General features: G+C 34.5%; 1 protein-coding gene across 6 annotated transcripts in view; it reads left to right on the top strand.

Annotated features, from left to right (window-relative positions):
- The window catches only part of LOC142342532 (kinesin-like protein KIF28), a 41398-nt gene extending 19169 nt beyond the window's left edge, over positions 1-22229 (top strand). Inside the window, exons 13-25 of one of the 6 annotated variants that reach the window (XM_075393888.1) lie at positions 4859-4965; positions 5266-5448; positions 7775-7922; positions 8599-8634; positions 9116-9377; positions 10102-10221; positions 10489-10597; positions 14573-14733; positions 15253-15411; positions 16424-16549; positions 17084-17116; positions 20632-20979; positions 21945-22229. In XM_075393888.1, the coding sequence (XP_075250003.1) occupies positions 4859-4965; positions 5266-5448; positions 7775-7922; positions 8599-8634; positions 9116-9377; positions 10102-10221; positions 10489-10597; positions 14573-14733; positions 15253-15411; positions 16424-16549; positions 17084-17116; positions 20632-20979; positions 21945-22004 (1852 nt within the window). In that variant the 3' untranslated portion in view covers positions 22005-22229. Of the gene's footprint in view, positions 1-4858; positions 4966-5265; positions 5449-7774; positions 7923-8598; positions 8635-9115; positions 9378-10101; positions 10222-10488; positions 10598-14572; positions 14734-15252; positions 15412-16423; positions 16550-17083; positions 17117-19889; positions 20034-20631; positions 20980-21944 lie in introns of those variants that run through there. The other 5 variants (XM_075393921.1, XM_075393903.1, XM_075393895.1 and 2 more) reach the window with 5 other exon arrangements.
- The last annotated feature ends 1028 nt before the right edge of the window (positions 22230-23257 follow it).

The following is a 23257-nucleotide window of genomic DNA, read 5'->3' as shown; positions in this document are numbered from 1 at the left end:
AAATTTTTAGTTGCTATGGATTTGGTTTCAACTTTTGAATGTCATTTTTGCATCTGGATACCCTATTGGCTGAAGGGAATTTTTCTTCGGATTTATATGTTTTTTGAAATATTAAAAAATATAGTAACTTTTTCCAGTTTTTCAGTGAAAGTTGTTTTTAAGAGCTTTTTTTCATAATTTAGCCTAAAGTATTTTTGGATAATAAGTTATTGAAAATTTTTTAGTTGCTTTGGAATAGATTTCAACTTTTGAATGTCATTTTTGCATCTGGATACCCTATTGGCTGAAGGGAATTTTTATTTGGATTGATATGTTTTTTGAAATATTAAAAAATTTAGTAACTTTTTCCAATTTTTCAGTGAAAGTTGTTTTTAAGAGCTTTTTTTTCATACTTTAGCCTAAAGTATTTTTGGATAATAGGTTACTGAAAAATTTTCAGTTGCTATGGAATAGGTTTCAACTTTTGAATGTCATTTTTGCATCTGGATACCCTATTGGCTGAAGGGAATTTTTATTTGGATTAATATGTTTTGAAATATTAAAAAATTTAGTAACTTTTTCCAGTTTTTCAGTGAAAGTTGTTTTTATAAGCTTTTTTTTCATACTTTAGCCTAAAGTATTTTTGGATAATAAGTTACTGAAAAATTTTTAGTTGCTATGGATTTGGTTTCAACTTTTGAATGTCATTTTTGCATCTGGATACCCTATTGGCTGAAGGGAATTTTTCTTCGGATTTATATGTTTTTTGAAATATTAAAAAATATAGTAACTTTTTCCAGTTTTTCAGTGAAAGTTGTTTTTGAGCTTTTTTCATAATTTAGCCTAAAATATTTTTGGATAATAAGTTACTGAAAAATTTTTAGTTGCTTTGGAATAGATTTCAACTTTTGAATGTCATTTTTGCATCTGGATACCCTATTGGCTGAAGGGAATTTTTATTTGGATTGATATGTTTTTTGAAATATTAAAAAATTTAGCAACTTTTTCCAATTTTTCAGTGAAAGTTGTTTTTAAGAGCTTTTTTTTCATACTTTAGCCTAAAGTATTTTTGGATAATAAGTTACTGAAAAATTTTTAGTTGCTATGGATTTGGTTTCAACTTTTGAATGTCATTTTTGCATCTGGATACCCTATTGGCTGAAGGGAATTTTTCTTCGGATTTATATGTTTTTTGAAATATTAAAAAATATAGTAACTTTTTCCAGTTTTTCAGTGAAAGTTGTTTTTGAGCTTTTTTCATAATTTAGCCTAAAATATTTTTGGATAATAGGTTACTGAAAAATTTTCAGTTGCTATGGAATAGGTTTCAACTTTTGAATGTCATTTTTGCATCTGGATACCCTATTGGCTGAAGGGAATTTTTATTTGGATTAATATGTTTTGAAATATTAAAAAATTTAGTAACTTTTTCCAGTTTTTCAGTGAAAGTTGTTTTTATAAGCTTTTTTTTCATACTTTAGCCTAAAGTATTTTTGGATAATAAGTTACTGAAAAATTTTTAGTTGCTATGGATTTGGTTTCAACTTTTGAATGTCATTTTTGCATCTGGATACCCTATTGGCTGAAGGGAATTTTTCTTCGGATTTATATGTTTTTTGAAATATTAAAAAATATAGTAACTTTTTCCAGTTTTTCAGTGAAAGTTGTTTTTGAGCTTTTTTCATAATTTAGCCTAAAATATTTTTGGATAATAAGTTACTGAAAAATTTTTAGTTGCTTTGGAATAGATTTCAACTTTTGAATGTCATTTTTGCATCTGGATACCCTATTGGCTGAAGGGAATTTTTATTTGGATTGATATGTTTTTTGAAATATTAAAAAATTTAGTAACTTTTTCCAATTTTTCAGTGAAAGTTGTTTTTAAGAGCTTTTTTTTCATACTTTAGCCTAAAGTATTTTTGGATAATAGGTTACTGAAAACTTTTCAGTTGCTATGGAATAGGTTTCAACTTTTGAATGTCATTTTTGCATCTGGATACCCTATTGGCTGAAGGGAATTTTTATTTGGATTAATATGTTTTGAAATATTAAAAAATTTAGTAACTTTTTCCAGTTTTTCAGTGAAAGTTGTTTTTATAAGCTTTTTTTTCATACTTTAGCCTAGAGTATTTTTGGATAATAAGTTACTGAAAAATTTTTAGTTGCTATGGATTTGGTTTCAACTTTTGAATGTCATTTTTGCATCTGGATACCCTATTGGCTGAAGGGAATTTTTCTTCGGATTTATATGTTTTTTGAAATATTAAAAAATATAGTAACTTTTTCCAGTTTTTCAGTGAAAGTTGTTTTTGAGCTTTTTTCATAATTTAGCCTAAAATATTTTTGGATAATAAGTTACTGAAAAATTTTTAGTTGCTATGGAATAGATTTCAACTTTTGAATGTCATTTTTGCATCTGGATACCCTATTGGCTGAAGGGAATTTTTATTTGGATTGATATGTTTTTTGAAATATTAAAAAATTTAGTAACTTTTTCCAATTTTTCAGTGAAAGTTGTTTTTAAGAGCTTTTTTTTCATACTTTAGCCTAAAGTATTTTTGGATAATAGGTTACTGAAAAATTTTCAGTTGCTATGGAATAGGTTTCAACTTTTGAATGTCATTTTTGCATCTGGATACCCTACTGGCTGAAGGGAATTTTTATTTGGATTAATATGTTTTGAAATATTAAAAAATTTAGTAACTTTTTCCAGTTTTTCAGTGAAAGTTGTTTTTATAAGCTTTTTTTTCATACTTTAGCCTAAAGTATTTTTGGATAATAAGTTACTGAAAAATTTTTAGTTGCTATGGATTTGGTTTCAACTTTTGAATGTCATTTTTGCATCTGGATACCCTATTGGCTGAAGGGAATTTTTCTTCGGATTTATATGTTTTTTGAAATATTAAAAAATATAGTAACTTTTTCCAGTTTTTCAGTGAAAGTTGTTTTTGAGATTTTTTTCATAATTTAGCCTAAAATATTTTTGGATAATAAGTTACTGAAAAATTTTTAGTTGCTATGGAATAGGTTTCAACTTTTGAATGTCATTTTTGCATCTGGATACCCTATTGGCTGAAGGGAATTTTTATTTGGATTGATATGTTTCTTGAAATATTAAAAAATTTAGTAACTTTTTCCAGTTTTTCAGTAAAAGTTGTTTTTAAGAGCTTTTTTTTTCATACTTTAGCCTAAAGTATTTTTGGATAATAAGTTACAGAAAAATTTTTAGTTGCTATGGAATTGGTTTCAACTTTTGAATGTCATTTTTGCATCTGGATACCCTATTGGCTGAAGGGAATTTTTCTTCGGATTTATACATATGTTTTTTGAAATATTAAAAAATATAGTAACTTTTTCCAGTTTTTCAGTGAAAGTTGTCTTAGAGAGCTTTTTTTCATACTTTAGCCTAAAGTATTTTTTTCAAAATTCACATAAGTGGTTTTTGTAGGTACTAGTTGTTTTGATGAAGTTATTTTGGTAGAGATAGTTTTTTCGGGATCTCAATTTATAACAAAATTTGATGAGATTCTTTATCATATTTTAACAGATTTCATTTTGTTGTGTTTACTTCTTTGTTGGATGACTTTGTTTCAATATAATCATGAACTAGTGAAAGCACGTTTTGTTTGATGAGTAATTGGATGGCGTTTAATTGGGGTTTCACTTCGAGTCGTTTCCGGAATTCTTCCGGCTATGTTTTTTTTTAAGATCTGTTCACACATTTTCTTGATTTTCAAGTCAAATTGGCGTAGTGATTTTGGTCACGCCGAAACAGGAAATGGAGCGAAAATGCGAGTGGTTTTGCGGAGTGAAATTTTTTCACTCTAATTTTAAAATAGAGTGAGAAAACGGTGTTTTTTGTTCACTTGCGGCAAATTCACTCAGATATTTTGCTGTTTTTTCAGTTTTTTGGATAGGATTTTCTAAATTGTTTTCCCAATCCATTCACAGCTCATTCTAAGCCTAGTTTTTTTTGTTTGAATTAAATTTTAATTTTTCGCTAGTGGTTTTTTTGTTCACATGAGGCATTGTGACATTGATTTTCTGTTTTTTTATTTTTTTGATCTGATTTTTTTAAAATGGTTTTCTCAATTCACTCACAGTCCATTCTAAGTCTAGTTTTTCTGTTTAGTCAATAAAAATTCTTTGATTTGTATGTCAGGACTTGTCCTGCTATGTTTTTTTACTTCGTCGAATAAAAAAATGTATCGCTTTACCTCATTTTGCCGCTTTTTCAACATTTCGCGTGATATCTTTTTGAGTTCTCTAGGCTAGTTTCTCTCTTCTCTCATTCTGCTAAAAGTGATTTTGAACATCAGTTGCTCAGCAAAGCAATTCAAAATGAACAGAGTCAGTATATAAAATTGAAGTCAGAAGTAGAAACGGGATAAACCCATAAAACCCAATTTTAGATGCCCGCTTTTTGAACGTCGTTCCTATAAGTCTTAGTTACCATCTCTAATGCTTATTGGTATTGATAGTAGCCCCTGTAGCCTCTCTCTAAGAAACAGAAGTACGTTATGTTCAACTACGAAATGCCATCAAAATAAATTGGACTTAAAAAATATTTTTGTACGAAATTTTTTTTTTTAATATCTTCTATTCTTTCAATCCCAATCATGCTTATTGGAATCAACGGCGGCTATTTTCCGGCAATCTGCCGGGTATGTTCAAGTTTGGAAAACAAAAATGAAGCATATTTAAGAATTTAAATGATCCATAATTGGGCATAAAAATAGCTGTGAAATTGGGTAACTCAAAATTTCAGTAGAAAAACGCTTTCTTTTTATAGCGCTACGCAGCGACTACTATGGCTGACTTTGTTTATCTTATTTAAAGCATTCTTATTTTTGATGCTATTATTTGTCATGTATTTTAGCATCAAACCAGAGCACTGCAAGATAGAGATGGCATCGGATGGTGAGATTATCATCTACCCTGTGGATCCAGGGGCCAGTGTCAAGGTCAACGGTGACACCCTAACTGGTCAGTCGGCTTTTTCAACTTGAGGCTTAAGTTCCCAATATATAAGTTATAGAAAAATTTTTTTCAACCAAACAAACTAACATCTAGAGAGCCGATTTTCCTGGAATTTCGCATCCGCTAGTAAAAGTTCCTGAGAAACTGCTCATTCATTTCCACCTGTCGAGAAATCTCCAAATGTTTACTCATTCCGCTACACTTTTGGTTCATTTCAGCCTGATGCTTTGTTACTAAACTGGTCTTTTTGAACCAAGATCACATTCCACGAAGTGCCCAAGTTACCCGTCCTTTGTTTTTTGCTAGGTCCTTTTGCACTGAGACACAAAGACAGGGTTTTGTTCGGCCTGAATCACCTCTTCATCTTCCACAACCCCATCAACCCCCTGGTGAGAGAGGGAACTCCAGAGAAGGTGGACTGGGAATTCGCGTCCTTGGAGATGACCAAGGAGCAAGGGGTTGCATGGGATGCCCAGGACATGAACACAGGTTTGTCTCCTAAATACTCTAAAATGAGTTTATAAGTGACTTTAGATGCAACCCACGCTATGTCAAGAGAACTACATGGAGCAATTTGAACGTTTTTTCCTCGTAATTTGGGTTGGATCTAAACTTTGTCTACACTATAGTCAGAATAGTCCAAGTGTCAATCACATATGTAACCCGTGAAAAATGTTAGACTATCTACTGTTTTCTTACAATTGTTAGTTTTTTTCGGTGTATCTCAAAATACTTAATAATTGAATCCCCGTCTTAAAAGAGGTCAGTAAATTGTTGATAGATTTTTTGTCTCGAATTTGTTGTCATTAATCATGTGTGTCTTCTTTTATTAAGAAAGAACTGACTTTGAAAGTTTTGTTTAGTAAATCTATTTATGCTGTGGCTTACTTTTATCAAATTCATACAGCTGATATTAAGAATAATTTGCTTGATAAAAAAAAGCCGCTGAATTTAAAATTATAGTTTTTGCTTTGAATCATGTGACATTTTGTTTCTACAAATATGGTTATTTGGCATATTTTGCCGTCAAGTGGTAACAGCGGTTCTTCCTGCTAGTATTTGAACAGCAAGGAGAATACTATCTGATGCATTCAAGAAGGAAGCATATTGTTGATATATGCTGTTGATGCTGTTGATTACAATGTTTTTAGTGTTTTTAGACGGTTTTCTTAATATTCAGTGAAACATGACAGAAGAGATTGTTTGCTCTGTTTTTGAATATTGTCCTTGATCACGAGGAGTGGTCTTTTTGTAATTTTTTGTCTGGCTATTTGACCTTCTGAGTGACTTCTACATTTGACTTCTGCCTGAGATAAATTTGCCTCATTCAGAGTTGAAGAAGCTGCTCTATAATGTGGACGCTAATTGATATCAAGATAATTAACCGCAAGTATAATGTGTAATTTTTTGTAGTCAGGGGGAGATCTCATTCTTGCTATAAAAACTAAGGAAGATTTTCCAAAATATCAAGAACTGTAGCCCCTTAAATAAATTAGTTGTCAGAAAATTATGTAAAATTAAAGACCAAGAAATAACTGTGTGATATTAGCAGGTTGAAATCTCCTATGTTTTTGATGTTTATGCAATTCATTCTGCAGAACCTGTATGATGCTTAGTTTAAGATCGCAGGAGGTATACTTGTGAAGACGTTTTTGAGATTGAAATTTGTTTTTTTTAATAGCCGCACAGCGATAGCTGGGGCTATTATTGGCCTTCTCTTGGTTTTTTATTTATTTCGTTGTTGCGCTTTTGTTACGACGATATGACGTCACAACCACTTCAAATCTGCTTTTTGTTCATTCGTTCATGCAATTTCAACTGAATTGCGTGCGTGACGTCATTTTTCACTCTTAGTGGAGCTAGTTTTTTGTTCATTCGCGTGATTAAATTTTTGGTCACACGTGACTTATCTCACTCTTAATGACTTCCTCTGGAATTAAGTTTTCTTTAAATTCAGAGAGATAAGGTCAAATGAGTTCGTGTCACTCTAAATGAAGGTTATTAGAGAACAGCTAATAGAGGCAGCAAAAACTTATACAGATTTTTAATCAAAATATAACATATCAGCCTTCAATGAAAGGCCGATTTTTTTGGTCTGTCTATTTTACTGTTTTTTTTGAGACTGCAGATCTACGAAGCTATTGCGGCTATTTTCTGGCAATATGCCGGCTATGTTTAAATTAATTTGAGCTGTACCGCTGTGCTGCAAATGGTTGTCTGATGTTTGAGTTATGGGACGTTTTTTCAAATCTAATTTTAGACTGTGTTGTTTTTGTGAAGAACAGGTACAATTCTTTTTGTCATATTCAACATACACTGTTGGTCTGTATCTTTTGTGTTGACTCTCGTCAAATAGGTTTTTTTCAGGGTCCTGTGAAATGATCAAAAACGCGTCATTAATTAAGTTTTAAACACTTTTATCGGCCTATTCAGTACCTGTGAGCTCCTTTTTTCTTCGTGTCTGACTTCTTTGTGATACAATGTGTATATATTTTTTAATCTTTCGCATTTTTTTCACTTGTTTTACCTGAATTATTGGAATCCAATTGTCGAAAATAAAAACAATTTATGATCTGATCAACTACACACCGAGGGAGCTCCACCCGTCAATTTGTATCGATTAATTGGCTCATGCTGACCAGTAGGAAATAAAGAAAATCAGGTGACCTTTGTGATAAATTTAACTTTTTGGTTTTCTTTATTGTGTCTGTGGAATTGCCCCATCTCTTTGTAATTGCATTGAAAATGGTCCTGTTGAGGCTTAGGTTTGTGGTGACTGACAATCAGGTTTATTTAACGGCTGTATAATGTTTAGAGCAGCAGAGAGTGCGCAATGAGATAGCTGAGCTGTACCCAATGATAGCCAAGGCCAATGCAATTAGTGAGGAACTGAACAAATACAAGAGCTTTGACATTGTCTTGGTCTCCACTATGAAGGACAACCCACACAATAAGTCAGCCCAGTTAGTTTGCGCATATTTTCCCCAGTTTTAATGATTATTTGATCAAAGGTGGAAACGTAATACAGGACATTGAAAAATGTTTGATTGATGAATCATGAGCCGTTTTGATGCCTATCTCATCTATTAAGTTGATTGGGTGGATTGCGTGAATTTTACCCATTTGGATTATGCTTTTATCGTTCAAGCAGTCCTATTTTGTTCTAATGTTTTGAATAGCACACTTAACTTAATGAGGACACATTACGGCTAGCACACTTAGATTAAATTGAAATAACTTAATTTTTGCTCGAAAGGATTAAATAGCACACTTGATTTGGCTGAATAATTACTAAAAAATTAGCTTGATTATTTGATTAGTTGGGCTTCCTTATATCTTAATTCCTAATGCTCCGGTCGAACCGTCAGACTATATGTCGATGAAGCCGTAATGGCTACCGAAGTCTCTTCTCTAAAGATGGTCATCAAAAATGGTAACCTACTGTCGGGGCATTAAAAAATATTTGATTGAAGAATCATCAGCCATTGTCATGCCTGTATCATCTATTAAGTTGATTGTGTGTAATAAATTCAACATGTGTAGTAATAACTTGTAATGTTTGAAGAAATTGAGCAACCGTATCATAGCATTCATGTTCCTATGAAAAACGGAAAACGCTATCATGTAAATTTGTTTCAGAGAGAGAAGCTCGGGGCCCAACTACCCTCAGGGAATGTGAGTAGATCTTGAGCTATCTAATTTATCCAAATTCTCAATGAGTCTACGTATTTTTTTGACAAACCTTTACTATAACTCTTCATCTGGGAAATAGCATGGTTCCGTTACTATTAAACTTGTTAATTGCTCTCGAACGAAGTTTGTGGCAATTATATTATAGTCCTGTTGGTCTTTTTAATGCGATTTTCTTTTGCTTGATCGCGTGATTTTGACACGCTTGATTTCGTGATAGTGATCTAAATTGATCTCATTTGAGACGTTGGGACACTCATCTGTGCCTACAATAAGGCACAAGTGACCCCAGCCTGTCGTTTGAGAGCAATTCGACCAAATTTAGTCGGTTGTGTTTGTTTATCACTACAATACGCAACATAGGAAGTTTCTGATTTGGTATTAAAATTCTCCTTTGTGAGATTTAATTTTGCCCTCAGTCTTAAATCGTAGGAAAGGACAGACATGCAATATCTGTACTTTTCAGTGTTGTTGTCAAGATGACAAACTTGCTGAATGGGAACACGTGGCTGTGGGAGAGAAGTCAGTTCATAAACAGGAAGTTCATCATGGAAGAGCACTACCAACGATTCTCAGAGGGAGACCAGAGTGTCCTAACAATAGACAAGGAGTTCGATCCCTTCTGGGAACCAGTAGAGGATGTCTTGATTGGCACTGCCACTTACTTCCTACAGCCACTCGCATTCAGAGTTGATGTCGATGAACGAACCGCCATCTACGATTACAAAGTCAGCCTGATATTTTAATTATTTGATTTTTTTTATTACAAAAAATTCGCGATCCGAAAATTTTGTAAATGCTTAAAAGTTCTTTTCAAAGGAGCGTTTCCGTTCGTACGGGCTCAGGTTTTTTCTTATAAAAGCGCAAAAAAATACAACACAATTTTAGTCTTTAGATGCTGCACATATTAAGTGGCAATAGTTTTACGTTCTGAAAATTTCTTTTGTTGGGCTTAATGCTGAGAGCAAGTACCCCAGCAAATCTAATTTTCCTTGTGTTATTTTAGTTAATCGTTTCTAGGACTTTTGTAGCAAACAACTGTTATTTTGCCCTGAGAGAGGAAATGAGCCTTTTGTTGCCACTTTTTAGTTTTTGCTATGACGAGAGCAGTTTTGTCGCTGCGAATTCTTCGCCAAGCTCAATTTAAGCTGTGCAAGAGCCATTATTAGGTTGGCATTTTGATCTGTCTTTTCGCCCGTTGTTGACTAGCATCCGTATGAGGACGATAATCAAGAACAGTTCATGTGCTGGTGTATCCAATTGTTCGATAGCTTTTCCTTTTTCATACTCTCAATACGCATGTTAATATTCAACAGAGATTTGTTTATGAGCAGCAAACAAATGGTGACTATCTCAGATCAATTTTGGCAACGAGCCTTGCTATTGCTTTAGTTTCTGGTCGCTATAGAACCTCGATCGAAATTTTGCTTTTGAAAATTCTCGTATGCTTAGGGCAAATGCGAGGGGACTCTTAACGTTGGCCTCTACCCTTGTGACCAGCATGGTAAAATTATGGAAGACGCCTTCCTGGAATTCCCAGAACAGCTTCTCAACAGACCCTACCAATTCAAGGTAAAACTTCTCTTTGAAGGCGTCAAACTAATATCCAAACTTCGATTCCTTTATTTGAAAAGGAATATCGATTCTTTTGGGGTCAAATCTTTTTAAAGTTGTTCTTACGAATTGATCGAAATCGTTCTTAAGAAGTTTCCTCTTTCTGCAACAAAGATAAGCAATAAACAATGTTATCTGTAAGCATATACCCTTCTCATGATTTGATGTTTAAGTTTTCTCAATGTGCGTTATCAAAGGGTTTACCTTGCTACTGTTTGTGTGTAGATGTTGGTGAAAGATGCGGAGATTAGCAAGGCCAGGTTTGCAAAAGGTGTCCAAGTCCGCTACCAAGTGTTAGGTGACCATGGCATTCAAAAGGCTGGCGATTTCAAACGTGAGAATACGTCTTGATTTCTTGAATACCCCTTCTGAATATTTATGTCCGAAAATTTCATTCAATTATTTTTTACTTCACTTTTTAATATAAAAGTCACACTTACTTATGATTATGGAAATGCAGTTATTGCTCAAAGTTTAATTCTTTTCTTCTTGATCTATTTCTTTTTCCTGTTGATCCGACTTCATTATTCGTCGAGGTAAAATAGTCGATTTTAGCCAAAAATATGCAGCTGCATTTTAACAAGTTTTTGAAGTTGAAATAGGGGGCCTTCTCTTGGTATTTTGGCGCTGCCGAAAAGCCGAACGTGACCAAATTTGAAGAGTACAGAGACACGAGTGGCTTCCTGCGTAACGTACTTTTGAGAGAAGGAGAAATGAATGTATGAAAAAAAATTCATTTCTTTCATCAACGAGAAAAATCTTTTTGTTAATTTGCTGAATTTTCAAAGCTTTCCATTTTAATCAATTCTTGTTACTAGAGTGGTTCGATTAGGCTGAATGGGATTTTCAAGTTTTTGCTAGACGTTTTGATCACTTTGGGCCTTTAGTAGTCATTTGTAATATATAATTTTGCTTTTTTTTAATATTCATGGTGATTTTCTCGTCGTTTAACCAATTTGAAGCCGATATTTATGTATCAAAAGGGATTATTGAGCTTCTTTCTAATGATTTTTAGTTTTGATAAGAAATCAGAGAGGTATCATGGTTCCGACCCCACTTGTGAGGGGAGGAACTATGTACTCAATTGGGTTTTTTTGGTTTTTTTTATTCAGACGAATTTGGCCGATCGATATGTTCATCGTAGAGAATTGTGAGTGGTATCATTAAAAAGCTCGTCCAGTGTAGAATTCGAAATTAAAAAGATTTTTTTAATTCGTTTTTTTTGAGGAGCTATCGAGTTTTAAAATTTTGTGTGAACACAGGACATTTGGCATGATTTTGTTCACTTTTGGCATAATTTTTGTAAAAGTATTAATTCAAGATTAAATTTCTTGCTACTATATGAAACAATTAAAACGTTTTTGAAAATGTTGACTGATTTTTGATTTTTGCCTAATTTTTTTTGTCGACTTTTTACCTAGTCCCATTAAGGAAAAGTCCGATCTGCCGTGTAGTTAAGAATAAGTAAGTTTGTGTACCTAAATTTTTATCTGATTGCATTTTGACGTCGTTACTAGGTGCTTTTATATTTAGATGTTTTTGCTGTGAAATTTTAGTTTTTGCTGATTTTGTTGTTTATTGTTTTCTCGCAGTCTTTTTAATGGCAGATCTTGTGAGCGCTGTGATGAGGCATGGCATCATGTAATTCAATTAGTAGTTTGGGCATGTAAAGATTTTTTTTAACTCAAACTTATATATTTGATTATCTCTTCATTTGGTTGACAATTAAGTCAAAAATATAGATGAGCTCGGGTCGGAACATCATGTGCAAACGCCCATTAACGAGCCTCCTTATTTAAGTTTAATTTTATTTTTCAAACAAAAACTGAAGTTATCAGTAGCATTGAATTTTCTATAAATCAAAGTCATCTGGGTTTAACGTCAAGTTGGTAAATGTCTAGCCGACAACAAAATTGTTACAAAATTGGCATCAATTAAAAACTTTTGCAGTTTTTGATTTAAATCTCGTGGCCTCTATGTTTCTGCCTTTTTTGAAGCGCAGGATAGGCGAGACAAAATTTTGTTTGTAGTTTTTGAAACACGACAGTTTTTCATTTGGTTTGATGGTTTTTTAAAATGAATATCCTATTTTGAATCAGTTTATTTTTTCTTAATAGCTGCAGCGCGATAGCAACGTTATTCTTGATCTCATCGTAGTTATTTATAACGTCTCCTCTATCGATGATTCTTGCAACCTGGCAATTTTTTGTGTTTAATTGCGGCAAAGCGACACCTGGGGCCATTGTTGGCCTTCTATTGTTTTTTTTTATTTCGTCGACAGATTTTTGTTACGACCATATGACGTCACAACCACTTCAAATCTGCTTTTTGTTCAGTCGTTCATGTAATTTCAAGTGCGTGCATGACGTCATTTCTCACTCTTATTGGAGCGAGTTCTTGAGTTCATTCGCGTGATTTAGTTTTTGGTAACACGTGACTTACGTAACTCTCAAAAATGACTTCCTCACTCTGAATTTGACTTTTTCTACTTCAATTCAAAGAGATAAGGTCAAGTGAGTGTGCATCACGCCATTTGAAGGTTGTTTTTAAGAGCAGCTCATAGAAGCAGCAATAAATAATACATTTTATTAACCAAAATGTGACATCTCAGCTTTTAATAAAAAGAACTTTTTTGGTCTGTTTCTTTTAATATTTTTGATACTGCAGATGTACAAAACTATTGCAGCTATTTTCTGGTAATCTCCCAATTATGTTTAATGACCTCTACTGCTGTGCAAATAAATTTTCGTAGCTTACGTTATTGTTCTCAGTTTTTTCAGTTTTTATTTTAAAAGCGTAATCAGCTTTTTCATCATAAGTTGCCCACCTCACTCAAAAATTGATTTATAGAAACTAGAACTCTAATTAAAATAAAATGTTTACTTGAGAGTCAACGGATTGCACCAATAAAGACTTTTTTGCTTCGCAGTTTTTTGTTACTTGATTTAACAAAGTTTTGAAATATGTTAAAAAATTGACGAAATAGCCTCCGCTTTGATTCGCTTACTGTAGTTTTGCTCCATCATCTGTCAATTTTCACAGCAGGTCTCAACAGCCTATTTCGTGGCTATTTTATGGCAATCTGTTTTTTTTTTCAATTTTTCTATTTCAATTTTTTAGTCTTGGGTTCATATTTTTTCTGGACTGTGAAAAAAAGCCAGTAACCAGATCAAGTGTATTAGTTTTAAAGTATATTTTTGGTATCTTGTCGTTGAAAATATATTTTTATGCAATAGTTTTATTGTGTTTTTTGGTTTTTCTTTACATGGTGTGCAAGTCGACTTTTTTAATACGAAAAAATTTTTGCTGGGTCAGTATTGGAAGTTACGTTATGATGATTTTTTGGAAACTATTCGAATTTCAGAAAATTTTTTCAAATCTGAATAAAAATTTTGATTTTTTGGGTTATTGGTGTCTGTACTTCCTCAGTGCTAAATTAATGTTATTGAGTACGATCAGAAACTTTGGTTATTTTGAAAGTCTGAAATAAATTATTTTTTCTCTGTGATCTTTTTAGGATTCTGTAATAGTTTTTACATTTATTCTTCGAGAAATCATTAGATGCAAAAATTTTTTTTTGGAGCAGGTGCGTCTTCATCAGGTGCATTTGAGTAATTTGAGAAGAAAGATTTCAGCACAATACGGAAAACATAACAAGAAATACAATTTTCAGCAAACTTTATTGTTTGTACAGTACTTTTAACATATGTTTATGAAGAGTGGTCTTTCAACTTAGTGGTGTCTTCCTTCTTTGAGTTATTTCTGGAACTCTTCCGGCAAATACAATCAGGATTTTTTGTTCGTTTAAGCCAACATTTAGTTAGTCATTTTAGTCATGCCGGAATAGCAAAAAGCGAATAGCTTCAATGCGTGAATTTTTCAATTTGATTTAAAAGGTGAGTGTGTGAAAAGTTGTCTGAATGATCTTTGGGTTTTTGTGCAAGAAATTTTGTTTACGTGCAGCATTTTGGCTTCTGTTTTCAACGTTTTTTCAATTCGTTCGATCATTTTGTTTTCTAAAAGGTTTTCAAAGCCCATTCTTTGCCATTTCGAAACCAAATTTTGTCTTTCTATGGGCTTTTGGAGACTACATTTTTGAGTAGCTTTTGCAAAAGTTTTGGCTATTATCAATTTTGTACTGAAGATTTTTGAGGTGTTCTAATTTTTGAAAAGTCTACCAGACTATTAAGTTTAAAAGTACCTTTCGAAGTTTACGTTATTCAATTTTTTCGATTCGTCAACTTAGAAGGCAGTTATTTATTTGAGTTTAATAAAAAATTTGAGGATAGCAGATGGGTTGATGCTTCAGCTTCTTTGACTCCGAAGTTCAACTTCGAGCGGATTGTATCGTTTGATGCTCTGTCTCAACAACAGCTGGACTATTTAAAGCAAGGGAGCATCATATTCTTAGTCTATGGCAAACAGGAGGACCTCAGAAGCGACCCGTCCAAGAAACACATGACCACAAAGGTACTCTGCATTTGTATAAACTTTACCTCTTTCTCATTACTCTCGGCCTTTACATCAGTATCAAGGGTAACAATTCTATATTTTTAGCCCCTCCCCACTCCCACCTTTTTCTTGAAACTGCGTCCATGGCCGAGTTATGCATAACCAGCTAGAGCAGGTACCACAGATTTTGCAACAAAAATCGATTTGAAGTTAAGGGATTAACTGTAATTAGGAGCCCATGTATTAATGTAATGTGGATTTTGCTTATGAAATCGAGAAAATTGCACAAAATAGACAAATTTATGGGGTCTGCTCTAGCTAGTTGTGTCCCCAGCTCTGAATGGAAATTTGGTTCTATTTATGTATTGCATAAATAGTATGCGCGTTCAAATTTTTAAAGTATACGCTTTCGATAATCTGGAGTGGAATATTGGAAATAGAATATAGAATGTTTTAAATAAATGCTAAGCCTCAAAGTCAATTAGGAGTTGGAAATAATCCGTCTAAATTTGCCTATTCGTATGCTATTGTTTTTAGCAATTGAGGCAGGCAGAGGGCCAAAAGCAGGATGGTCTGTCCTCCAGTACCAATGCACTCATGAATGTACTGTCTGGTGATGACAAGAAGGTGGTCTCTGAACTGAAGATTGCACAGAAGAAAAACCAAGTCTACAAATCACACGAGGACAAAATCAAGGTACATTCCAGCTCATAGGTTGCATTCGTCATCCCGGGGTCATCTCATGTTGATTGAAAAGAATAGAATTGCTCTCTGGAAAATGAAGCTAGAATTTCAAGGAATGTCTAAAAAGAGCAAAACCAAAAAAGAACTGAAGAAAATAACTATTACTGTGTACCGTTTTTTATGCGCGAAATTGGGTGGAATGAATTTTAAAATTCTTTGAAATTTTTGTTTGAATAATCAGCAAATTTATTGATATGGCATCGTTCTTCAGTACTAAATTTTCATTTCCCCAAACAAGTTTCCAAAAAGCTAATCAGAGTTGGCCAATATATAGTTCTTGTTTCTGATGGACTAAGCGCTGAATAATTTGCTCACCAACATTTCCATTCTTTAAGATGTTGAAAACGATGATCAGAACCTCAAATATACGTAGAAATCACGCCGAAAAGAAGTATAACTGTGTATTGTCTGCGTATAACTGTGATAGAGTTCATATCAAGTCTCATCGGCCGCTGAGACATGGCCAAATGCATTAAATTTTCTTTCAGCAAATTATAGTATGTTGATTGGCGTCTAAATGAGTGCAGAATATTACAATGCTGCTGGCAATTCGTCATTAAATCAGATTGGTCTAAAAGTCTGTATTTTGACACGTCTGTTGACGCCACACCTGTTGCATAGTTTTCTGTTACCCATGACAAGATCCCAGAACCAAGCGAGCTCTGACCAATTGGGGTCGCACACGGGGGGGGGGGGGGGGGGGTATAGTGTGACCCAAATTGGAAAGCTAGAGTCACACGATAGTCTAGAAAATGGTCGCACAAAGGATTGATCAAACTCATAAAAAAATTACTTTAGTTAATCTGCTAAACTGGAATATAGTTTAGTTCTGTCATATATATAGTTCTGTTATTTCTGAGAACTCCTCAAGAACTCTCCATAGAGATGTCCCACCAGCAAGCTGTCCACATAATTTTTGCAATTGATCTATCCATTTGATAGCGTATGTTTTGTGTGATTGTAGGACTTGTGTGACAAGTACAGTGAGATGGAGCCCTCCCCTGAGAACTACTCTGCCATGTTGGACGAGATCTCCAGGGTCATCACTCTGGAGCAGAGGGTCAAGGAGAAGATGAAGGCCATCGCACTCGTTAGTACCCAACTTAAACTGATCTTGCTTCCCTTTTTAGTTAGATCTCTTAATTAGGAGAGGGACTGATAATTTCAAAATTATTCCAGCGGCACGCTCTCATTACTTCTATAAGTATTGAACTGCCGTAATCCTACATTCCAAAAATATTGCTCAAAGACGTTCTGAAACGAAAAGTAAGTAGACTACAGCGAGTTTATTTGGAATTTACAAAAAAATATTGTAGATCGGTCGATCACAATTATGAGTAGAAAACGAATCACTGTTAAGAAATTTCAGATCTTTTCCGTTTGTGCCCCCCCCCCCCAGTACGTTATGCGCTCCCCAGTTACAGATCATGTGCTTATACATTGTAAATCATTATGTTAAAATATGGCACGTGCGTCTGGGGTGCAAATTGACAAACGGAAAAGATCCGAAATTAAAAAAAAACAATACTTGATGCTTTTTAGTCATGCTATCATGTAGTGGTTTTGCGTCCTATCTAGTACAGGTATTGATATTTTCCTTTTCTAGTAAAGTAGCTTCTTTTAGACTCTCCAGATATCGCCATCTCCATATCAAATGGTATACTACCCAGACTTGTTCTATCACTATTCAGAGATACGTTTCTGTTTCTAAGATAAATGCACCATTTTGTACTTGTAATCTTCCGCTATTAGTTACTGTGCGCAACTTTCTCTTCTGTTACTTTCTTAAATCTGTTCAAACAATTTTTATCTATCAAATGCTAAAAAGTTGTTCAAAGGGAAAATAGTTTAATGCAGTAATGGAAGTTATATTCTTTAATTGCTCTCAAACAAAGTGGGTAGCAATTATATTAGCCCTGAGGTCTTTTTTCTTGCAATTTTTTGTCTGACCTATTTGGCTTTTCGTCCTCAAAAAGGGATGAAAAGGTACCGCCCAGCGGGTATTAAGTTCTCTCAGAGCCTTTGAGCCCACTGGTCTCTCAAGTAAGCGATTCATCGAAACTGTTTTGGAGACTTATACTAATGGTGGGAATGGCGGTTCTTAGACCCCCACACCCCGCCCCCCACTTCACCCCTCTCCGGCTCACTTCACCATCAGCTCACCCGCTCACTTCACCCCTTGCCCTCACTTCATTCCCCCAATCCCCACCCCTGCACATGCCCCAATCCCCAACCCTGACCGTCATCATCCGTGAAAGACCATCTCCCCCACCGTTGCCGCCTCCCCCCACCACTGTTGCACCCCCGCTTGCGCTCAGTCTCACTAAACCGTAGCTAGCTATTGACGAAGCCAACCGTTCGCCGGTCGTTTGAGAGCAATTCGCCCGACGTTAGTGGGTTATGTGTGATGGTTCCAAAGAAACATCAAGAAAAGTAGAAGTTTTTTTTAATAAAGATTCAAAGAACGAAAGAAGAACTTACCTGACGAACTTTGTTGCTAAGTCGATAAGTAATGATCACAAAACTAAACTCGATTCTAATTTTGTTTTGGCGCTATCATTATTTTATTGACCTATCAATCAGATGTCAGATCTAAATTCTCCCACGCAGCGAAAACTGATTCCAACATCCACTGACCTCCAACAAATGAATTTTATTGTATCTAGGCCATATATGATTCTCTTGAAATGTTGATGAAAATAGAAAACCACCTCCGGGATTCGGAACTAAGATCTATTCACATGTCAATCAAGTAAAATATTTTTAGCTAACCTAAACTTTCTATGTATTTTTTCGCATAGATAACTATTATAAGCACGAGTATATTTTCAGTTCCAATTTTATCTTAAAATTCAACTTATTGAATTCTTTTGACCCGTACTATCGACCACGCATTGTTTTATTTACTTTTTAGTTGCATTGTTCAGACTTGATGTGTCAATTTCAGTCAATTTAGGCTCAATTTGTCATCTCAGCCAAGGAATCGTTGGGAAGATTTAAAAAAAAATTTTAGTCGACATTTATTTCACAATTAAATATCAATAAAACAGGGAAATTTTTATTAGAGCTCTTTTTTCCTGGTCTCTGAAACGTCTAAAGAATTTCGTATGATAAAGTCCTTTTAAATGTTGGAGCTGAAAACATTGTTTGTTAGTGTTTTCTCAAATGTTTGATAGTGTTAATAGTAATTATCTATAAAAAATACACAGATATTTTTGATGTTCTAAAAATGTCTCGTAAGTTAGATTTGAGTATTATTGGGGTTCCGTTATAATTAGTTTTGGAAACCTTTTCAGTTTATTTATGACATCCCTAAGATAATCTGATAACGCCAGAGACTAATGTTTGTAAAATCACCTGTAAAAGGGTAATAAATTCAGATGTGCAGTGATTTTTTTTACGGCGTTGAGCGCGTTTTAGATAAATTTATAGCATTTACTGTTATTTGTGCAGTGAGATAAAATCTATACCTCGACCTTGCTCTCATTGTTGTACCAAACTTTTGTCAACTCTCCATTTTCAAGCAAAAAACTTGAGCACCTGATGGTATTAAAATTTAGCGATCCTTCCTGCCCATCCAAATTTTTCACTCAATTGTTTAACAAATGGTGAAGAAAAAGAAACCTTTCAAAAATTGACTTTTTTTCGTACCTAATTGATTTACGAGTTTAAAAATGTTGTTTTCAACTCAAAACACTAAATAGTTTAAATAATGATGCATTAGAGGGATAATGAGACCTGCCATTATTGAGACTAAGAGGCAAGACAAACAGCAAAATCAAACAGCAACAACACATTAATTACAATGAGAAGTCGATGTCTATTTTCTTTTTTAAAATGAAACGTAATAACAGTCAAATTAGCATCAGATGGCAAAATAGGATCAGAGACCGGGCCTCCTTGTTTTTTAAAGCTGATTTATGTAATGTTTTTACTTTACTTACCTTCTGAGTTCCATCTCTGTCGTCATTTGTTCTATGTGTTGTGTTTCAACTGAAGACAATCTGACATTAACTTCAAAATGTTCTCGAGTAACCCGTTAATGTTCATATTGTGACCCTCTATATGTAAAAGCTGTTTATATGGTATAGTTGCTCACGAGGAATTGACTTTGAAGCAATTTCGTTTTGTGTTTTTTTTTAATATAACAGCCTCTTTCATTATGCTGCTATGCTGTTTCAACCATTTTGATAGTTTTGGCTTTCTTCTTTACAAAAGAATTTCCAAGTTTAAAATTTGTTTGCCTCTGCTTTATAGATTTTCAATATGGCAATATGGCTGTATCGCAATTTAATGCTCATTTGTAGTGTGGTACGTAGTTATCCTTCTGTCACAAGTTTTTCCACCCAGAAACATTTTTTTTGTCAAAGAGTGTAAATGATTTTCTCAGATTTGTTCATACTAGCAACAGTTTTGATTGGATTATTAAGGCTGCGCGCATGGTCCCTCCGAGTCAGTCAGGCGGGGCTGTTCCTGCTCCCCCCTCAGAGGAGACTCAGCAATTATACAGAGAAATGACAAATATGGTCAGTCGAGTAGAACAGTCCAATCGTAGCCTTCAGAAACAGATTGAGGTATAACCCACAAGTGCACCCATGTATAACTAACTCTCTTCAAAAAGATTTGCAATTATAACACTATCTGATCCAATTTTTTGGTCACATGGCGTGAAATTGTTTTTTAACCTGATTGTGAATATCAGCTCTGATTATCTTCTGAAGGCTTCCGCGTGTAAATTACTAATAACTAATGCTCTTGAACGATTGTTTTTTTAAGAAGCATCCCTGCTGAGGGACAGTTGTATTAAATTTGAGTTGAATAAAAAACGAACGCCTAAAACTGTTGTCCCTGGGTCTCATGTACTAAAATTTGGAACGAGTCATATTTCCCCAAACTGGGAAGAGAAGTCTGCAGTGGGCAGACTTCTCAGAAGTGTTAGAAGGTGCGATGAGGTCTTACCGTTTGCCGATTATGTCATCATTCAGAAGGTTGGCCAGAAAAGTGATCACTCGTGAACAAAGGACCTCCCAGTAACCGACATATAATATTGTCATCTTTATTCTGCATTTTAACCGGTTGTTTGTACATTATGACAAGGATGATCCTATAATTCTTTCCCTAACAATAATATGACTGGAATACTAATATCTTTTCCATCCCTTTCTGCTTTAGAATGGTTCTACTGATCCGAATGCGCGTGTGCAGGGACATCCTCCCCCGGCTCACGCTCAACATCCGCAACAACACCAGGCGTATCAACAACAACAACAACAGTACCCATATCAACAGAATCCGTATCAAAACCAGTATCAACAAAGCCCATACCAAAACCCATATCAACAACAACAGGCATACCAACAACAACAACAGCAAGCATACCAACAGCAGCAAGCATATCAACACCACCAAGCACACGCCGCCCCAATGCACCAAGAAAGTTCTGATAAGAAGCACAAGAATAACAAGAAAGAAAAGCGAGGCTCCCAATCAAGCTCTGATAGCGAGTCCTCTATTAGCATTGTACGCTTGAAATCGCATATAGGGCACACCTAAATTATGCTTAAAATAACACCATTAGTACAGGTCGCGACTATGAGTTTACTTTGGATTAACTGAAAAAATAATAACTAGGGGTTCAAAGACAACCGCATTGTTTATCAAGACACGCTTTTAATACTGATCCAGAAGTGCATGGCAAATGCCATCAAAACAGAGGCTGTCGAACGACCCCTTTGCGTAGAGGTCAAAAAAATGTAGTTCAGGTCGAGGCATATATTTTCTTGCACTTTTTTCCTTCGCCTGAATTTCTGATTTATTTGTTATTGATTGAAACGAATGGTGCTTGATTTAAACATCTAAAAAAGCTTTCATTGACTCCTAGGTTACTTACTTAGTTGCATTAACCGAATTCAAATCACTGATTTACTCAATCAATTTGTTGCACTGTTAGTTTCCATCTGGCTCTCAATCGTTTTCGTACTAATCTTTCATGAAATTCATATTGGACCCTAGCTAAGGGCTAACGGTTACACAATAAACATGCTCTACTTTTTGAGGCGAATCAATATTATTTTATATCATTGAACAATTTAAAACACAATCTAGAATGTAAGAAAGAGTATAGGAATAAATGCTCAAAATTAATGATTCGTAAGATTTGAAGAAAGGGTTTTGAGGTGAAAATGTTGTGAGGCGAAAAACTATAGGGCAAAAAGATATCGTTTTAAGGGGGGGGGGGGGGGTAAATAAATTGGCGTGAAAAGGATGGGAATTTAATATTGGAATTTGGCACACTAAGCGCATAATTGAGTAAGATTTATACGCTAAAAATTTTTCAGCAGCGGTTAGTTAATTACTTGATTTTGTCAAATCTTTGACCCGGGTAGAATCGTCTTATTGGAATACGACCGATTGTCCTTGACTAGAATCCAGTATTTGTTGTGTTCTGACATTATTGACTTACCTGGACTTAATTCTCATTTCAGGATTCGGATAGACGAAGAGAAACGGAAAACAAGGAAAGCAAATCATGCGTCATTTCATAGGAGAATCAACTGAACATGCGGCATTTATTTTATCTGTACAGAGCTTCAGTAACTGATTGATTGAATTAAGTAACTATTTTAATTAATGATTAAACACTTTGTGTGTCGTGCAAGAACATTTGAGCACATATCATAATTTTCTGACTTTCCGTTTTGACGTTGATTGTCCTTTCCCATTATAGTAGTATGGAGATCTATTTCAATAAAAAAATATTTAAAAAAAAACAGGCGTTCTGCATACAATAGAAGTTCGGAAGTTTATGAGAAGAATGGAAAATTTGAAGCAAGAAGGAGTAGCCAACTAAAAATATGTATTGGATTGTAAAATCTGGCTGACAATAGCGATTTTCCACACTTGATCAGCCGGCCCAATAAAGTTTTCAGAAAGTTGAAAACGCCATGTTGGAAAACGTATTAACCAACAATTCGTTACATGAAGGGTTTGCTACGTAATGGAACAATATCTAGCTATAAAAAAATTATCAAAATTAACCCTTTCTTTAGCATTTGAGTATGCTTTTATATAGCTAGGGGTTCAGAGACAACCGCAATGTGAATGTTTATCAAGACACGCTTTCGAATACTGATTCAGAAATGCATGGCAAATGCCAGCAAAACAGATCTGTGCAAAACAGATTGACCGCTTTGCACAGAGGTCGGAAAATGTAGCTCAGGTCGAGGCTTATATTTTCTTGCACTTTTTTCCTTGACCTGAATTACTGACTTCGAATCACTGATTTACTCAAGCAAATTATTGGACTTAGTTTCCAACTGGCTCTCAACCGTTTTCGTGCTAATCTTTCGTCAAATTTCATAATGAACCCTAGTCCAGGTCTAACTGTTGAATAGTAACGCTCTATTTGTTGAAGCCAATTAGTACCATTTCAGACTATTGAGCAATCCCAAATGTTAGAAAGATGATTCGTATTATTTGAGGTAAAAGGGTTTTGAATATACTTTGGATAGCTTTCCAACGCCTTTACCCCGGACAGAGTATTGTCAAACATGACTGGATTAGCTGCTACAGATCAAACCATAGGGGATTTATTATGTTTGTCAGTGGAGACTGATAAAAAACAAATCGAAGGCAAAGATATACGCCTGAGAAGTTTTGTGCAATGTCTCAAACTGAACATAGTTTAGAACTGAAAGACAGCTCACAAAAAAATAATAATTAGCTAAGGAAATCTATTAATTACGCGCTGTTCGAGCTCCTCTAGTTAGGAAGGAATTTCGGTCGTCCATACTATCTC

This window comes from Convolutriloba macropyga, chromosome 1 (assembly GCF_964194025.1).
Source record: "Convolutriloba macropyga chromosome 1, txConMacr16.3, whole genome shotgun sequence".
NCBI classification, from domain to species: Eukaryota; Metazoa; Xenacoelomorpha; order Acoela; family Convolutidae; genus Convolutriloba; species Convolutriloba macropyga.
Note: the sequence above shows the minus strand (reverse complement) of the source record. Positions and strands in the feature narration are given on the sequence as shown.